Source organism: Aphis gossypii, unplaced genomic scaffold (genome assembly GCF_020184175.1).
Source record: "Aphis gossypii isolate Hap1 unplaced genomic scaffold, ASM2018417v2 Contig00682, whole genome shotgun sequence".
Taxonomy (NCBI): Eukaryota; Metazoa; Arthropoda; class Insecta; order Hemiptera; family Aphididae; genus Aphis; species Aphis gossypii.
Window position 1 is genome coordinate 37033 of NW_026083226.1, and position 6000 is coordinate 43032.

At 30.1% G+C, this 6000-nt stretch overlaps 2 protein-coding genes across 2 annotated transcripts; both read left to right on the forward strand.

The window, feature by feature from the left end:
- The first annotated feature begins 3388 nt into the window (after positions 1–3388).
- On the forward strand, positions 3389–4464 carry LOC126555021 (uncharacterized). The gene has a single exon (XM_050209991.1). It carries the CDS (start codon positions 3712–3714, stop codon positions 4462–4464), a length of 753 nt encoding a protein of 250 aa, XP_050065948.1. The 5' UTR covers positions 3389–3711.
- On the forward strand, positions 4374–5290 carry LOC126555022 (uncharacterized). The gene has a single exon (XM_050209992.1). It carries the CDS (start codon positions 4486–4488, stop codon positions 5224–5226), a length of 741 nt encoding a protein of 246 aa, XP_050065949.1. The 5' UTR covers positions 4374–4485; the 3' UTR covers positions 5227–5290.
- The last annotated feature ends 710 nt before the right edge of the window (positions 5291–6000 follow it).

Here is a 6000-nt window from a genome sequence, read left to right on the forward strand (position 1 = left end):
AAATATCTGATGATGTTATCCACGAATTTTGACTCGAATCAAAACCTAGCCATTTAACAAACATTTTATTCCCAACTTTTTTTATAATACGTTCAACCAGGAAGGTGTCTGGAAAATCAGTTAATTTAATTTCCTGTTCATAAAAACCACCTAAGATTATATTGTCTGATCCATCTTTTAGTTGATAAGTTACTGGATTTGTCTGTAAAACTTTTGAAACTGTAAATATTTCCGTTGTCCAATTTGGTGTATATCCTTTACTAAATATATGTTTATACTTAGATATTCTTACTTTGTCATTAACTTTTAATTTTGGTTTGTATAATGTATCATTATTTTGTATTAAATTTAATTTTGTTTGTATCCATTCGAGCTTCATTCGGTGTACATTTGATTGTTCTATGTTTTGTGTTATTATAGTTATGTATAATTTTCGATATTGTATTATACCAATTCCATGTACCTGTTGCAGTAAAATGTTTATATATATTATTTTTAAGAGTTTGTATGACACGTTCAGCCATTGAACACTTGATAACACTGTATGAACTGTAATGTTTAATTTTATATTTTTTCATTAAATTTTGAAATTGAATATTATAAAATTCTGTACCATTATCTGTCTGTAACAATTTTGGATGAGCTTTTTTCAATATATTAAACATACCATTTGTACATTCCTTTGATGTTTTATTTTTCAACGCTTCCACCCAAACGTACTTACTATATGTGTCTATGACAACTAAAATATATTTAAAACCATAATTCTGTCTAGAATGAGATTGCATATCTATTAAATCAGCTTGCCAGAGGTCGTCAATAAACCGCGTTATTACACTACGTCTAGGAAATATTTTTCTCGCTGGTCGATGAAGCTCATTAGCTATACTCTCTAAGGTTGTCATTAAATAAAATATTTCTTTCACGTAATTCTTCTAAAATAGATATTATTTCATTATTAACACCAGTATTACCAACACTTTGTGATGATGTTAAAAGATTTAATCTAGTTACTAGTTCATTCGGGTCGTCATAATAAACTAATTGTGTTTGCGGTATTACATCTTTATATAAACCTGAACCTTTCTTAGGCTGCGGTGTTAAAGTAAAATTAAACATATTTTCAACTGCGGGATCTGTAACTATAGAACTGTTTGCTTCTGGATTAAAATAAAATGGTTCGTTTTTCATAGTCGTATCATCATTAACATTACTACGTTTAGCGTTCGAACTAGATAAATGATCCTTAATTGGTGTTAAGTTAATTTGAGGAGATCTAAGGTTATTAATTTTAGCTATATGTTCGTTTAACTGTTTTTCTTCATGTTTTATTCGATCATACAGAGGTTTTACAACGACTGACCATTTATGATACTTTGAGGTTTTAGGTTTCCCATCTTCTTTTAAATGAACTCCAGTAGTTTTCAAAATGTTGTAATAGTTTTCTATATCTTCTATAGTTGTTTTTTTCGGTTCCTTCTCACATAATAAAGACCATAGTCCTATAGTCCAAGGATAGTATTTATCGAGCAGCTGTAAGTTACCATGACTAAAAGTTATAGTATGTTTTCCAATTTTATATGAATCACTGACTTTATCATAATACATACCGTAGGATTTATCGTATCATTTTATTGTAGAACGTTTGTTATTGAAAAAATGTTCAAATGATGAATTTAATTCATCGTCATCATCTTCGTTACTAGAGCATATGGTTTCTATTTTTTTTAATTCAGTTGGTTGTGAGTTACATAAAGTATTTTTTTCTGTCCGTGTACTTAATGGTTCGATTATTGGCTTAAATACATCACGGTAATAGTTGTCAGAATCTATAACACCACGTTTCATTTCCATTATTTTCCTTTTAATATTTTTTTTTGATGCTATTAAATTTTCTAACAAAACTTTTTCTTTGTTCATTGTAAATTATAAACACAATATAACTGTATCGGATGACTACTGATAGCACTATGTACGGTATAACAGTACTATGGTGTATATATATATATATAAATTATTTTATTTTAATAAACGTATGGAAACCGCATCTATATCTTCCTTCATTCATTTCCCGAGTTTTATCGATAACCAAAAACCCGTAATCACTGTGATTCCAACAGAAATGACACATTTTCCGAAATTCTGAGAAATCCATATCTGCAGACGAATGATCGTTAAATATATGTCGTAAATTTGTATCATCTTGTTTCAGTATTATTAAAAAAATTGAGTTATCTCTTACTAACTGTTTTGGTATTTTAGAATACGTTTGCGCCAAATAAAATACAGAGCTAGCACCTGAATGTCTGCAAATGCTGAAATATTCTCTGATTACAGATTGTGGTCCACATATAACATCATCAAAAATTATAATAGACTTTGTCTTAGTTAAGTTCGGTTTTATGACCTTATCAACGCTAGTAAATATGAAAAAATTAGCACCTTTTACATCGTCTATTATTTTTTTTAATAAAACATATTTTTCCTGATTGGAGGTTTTAGAGTATAAATAAATATTTTCAAATCTTAACCCATTTGCATGTGTGATCAGATTGTACATTATATTAGTTTTTCCTGATCCGCTGGGGCCGACTAGTATAGCACGTATAGTATCATTTAATAACGAACCGTGTCTTGATGGTCTTTTTGCCATCTGAACATCTACATTTATAACCTCTAATTTATCTTTTTGATCAATCAAATCCATTTTTTCTTATATATACTCTAGAATTTTCAATTGTTTATCAGTTATAGATGACGCGTTCAACTCGTAAGTTAAAATCAAACAAGACTGGCAAAGAATTTGTAAACTCCCTTATAAATAGTCTCCCAGTTGAAGCCCATGTTTCAGGCTTGTAGTCAATATTGTGGTCCTGGTACGAAATTAAATATTGAAAGGAATATGAAAATATTATTATTTTTTTATTGAAAGGAATAAAAATTTAGGCGATAGACATAAAGCTGATAAAGTGTTAGAAAATCGTGCTTGGGAAAGATATAAAGCAAAAGACACTCTTAGAAAAGAGAAATTGTTTGTGTACGCGGTAACAAACACGATGAAAGCTAAAAGAAAAATAGGTATGGGTTGTAAAGGTAAACGGAAACGTGTTACAAAAAACAATAGTATGCTAACTGCGAAGAAAAAAAGAACCTCGAAGAAAAAGAATAGTGGTAAAAGGTTGATTCCCATCCCAGGACAGTCAGGAGGTGTAGTTCCCTTAATACCTATATTTGCAGGATTGTCAGCACTTGGTAGCTTAATGTCTGGAGGCGCTAATGTATACAACGCAATTCAAAATTCAAAAAGTAAAAAAGGCAATGGTTTATATTTAAACAATAATGGGTTGAGAAAAAAAAAATAATGATTACGCTACCTGACAGACCGCTTTCGACCCAAGATATTATAAAATACGTAAGAAAGTTGAAAATCAATCATTTCCGTGGAGTCTTTTCACGTGATAGCTTGCCTAAAAAACCGCACGTCATTGAATGTGGCATATTAAACTTAGACATATCTTCAGGCGACGGGAGCCATTGGGTAGCGTTTCATAAAAATAAAGATAAAGTCATATATTTCGATAGTTTTGGCGATTTACCTCCACCAATTGAATTACAACGTTATTTTAAAAAGTTTAAAATAGTATATAACTATTCTAACTATCAAGACTTTAATACATTCAACTGTGGACATTTATGTCTTGAATTTTTACAATGCATGAATCTCTTACACTAAGTTTAACTGGAAATTCGACTGTATTGACTGCAAATTATTTTCCATGTCTAAATGTTTACGAGGATTCAGAAAAAGCTTTGTTATCTTTGCAAACGTTCAATTCATTTCCAAATATTATAAATGCAATTAATAACCGACTGAAAATAGAAGTAATTCCTTCAAAGAGAAATAAATATAAATTGCATACTTTTGAATTTTGTTTGGAAGAAGGATGCTATGAAATAGAAGATATTAACAATAAAATTGCAAAAGAGTTATCCCAAGTTAATAACAACTACGGAACACAGCTAGCATTCAGTGTACGTATTGATCCTTTTGATTTTAAAACGTATATAAAATGTAATGGAATACTTCAGTTCAATACTCCACATAGTATAGCACCTGTTTTTGGGTTTAAAAAGATAAGATGTGGACCGTTTCATGAAGCTCGTCGATCGGATAAAGCGACCAATTTAAACACGATTAACTCTATAAAAGTATTGTGCAATATAGCACATGGGTCATTCAACAACCAACTTCAAAGTCATTCGATATATGAGTTTTTCCCGAGTGGGAGAACAGGAACAAAGGTTGTTCAATCTCCGTCAAACCTTATATATTACAGATTAAACAAAACAGATATTAATTTAATAACTGTTCAGTTAGTTGACCAAAACAATAATCCAATTGACAATTTTAACGAGACGTTGACAGTTGTTCTGCATATTAAACGTCACGGATCTCATTATTAAATTTATATCTTAGATTTTGTAATGTACGAGTCAGTTACTTTAAGTTTAACTGGGAATGCTACCATATTATCCGTAAATTATTTTCCGTCTATAAACCTTTACGAGGATTCAGAAATAGCTTTGTTATGTTTACAGTCATTTAATTCATTCCCAAATATTAATGAAAATAATAATAAATTTTCTATACAAATAGTTGACGATGAAAACAATAATACTCCTATGATGTGTTATATTAAATTGGAAGAGGGATGTTATGAAATTGAAGATATTAATCAACGAGTTAAGAAGCAAATAGATGACTATAATAGTGAAAACTTAACCAAATTAACATTCGATATTTCGGTTGATCCTAATGATTTCAGATCATATATAAAATGTAATGGGATACTACACTTTGAGATTCCATTTAGTATGGCACCTGTATTTGGTTTTAAAAAAAGACAATATAAACCAGAGTATGCAATTCATCGATCGGAAAAAGCAGTAAATTTAAACACAATTAATTCTATAAAAGTAATGTGTAATATAGCTCAAGGATCATTCAACAACCATCTACAAAGTCATTCGATTTACGAGTTTTTCCCGAGTGAGAGGACAGGATCTAAAGTAATTCAGACACCGCCAAATTTAATATATTACAAATTGAATAAAACAAATATTGATTCGATAACCGTTCAGCTAGTTGATCAAGATCATAATCCGATTGATAATTTTGGTGAGGCATTGACAATCGTGTTACATATTAAACGTTACGGATCTTGATATGGGATTAAAATTCAATATAAATCCGCTACTTCGGATCAGTTCAACTAGTCATAAGACTAAAGTGGTACCGTTAACATCAAATAAAGTAAAAAAATTGACGTTGACAAATAAAAAAATTTTACAAGCTCTAGGTTATCAATTAAAGCAAAATGCCTGAAAGTGATATTTTAGATATAAGTTCGCGGTATGAAACGGATTCTAAAATAACAAAAATTGAATATCATTCATACACACCGTATACTACATCATTTAATAATAACGACGAAATACGTATATCAATTTAGCAAACAGATGTTTATCCGTATTTACACGAAAGCTTTATTTTTCTGGAAGGAATGTTTTCGGAACCTGACAAAGTTAAACTATCTAATAACGGTTACTCTTATCTCTTTGAACAAATACGGTTGGAAATGAATGGTATAGAAATTGATAGCACGCGTGTTCTTGGAATCACTAGCTCGTTGAAAGGATACTTATCCGGTACACCAGACAACTATAATTGTTATGAAAATTCTGACTGGAATTTTAAAAACGCAACACAATCAGCAAATGATAAAGGTGAATTTAGTGCTTGCATTCCATTGAAATATTGGCTAGGTTTTTTTGAAGACCATAGAAAAATATTAGTTAATTCTAGATTGGAATTAATATTAACTCGAAGTCATAGTGATTTAAATGCATTAAGGTTGAAAAGTGGTATAAATAATACTACAGTCAAAGTTACTTTAAACAAAATAGTATGGAAGGTTCCGCATATTACTGTTGACGATG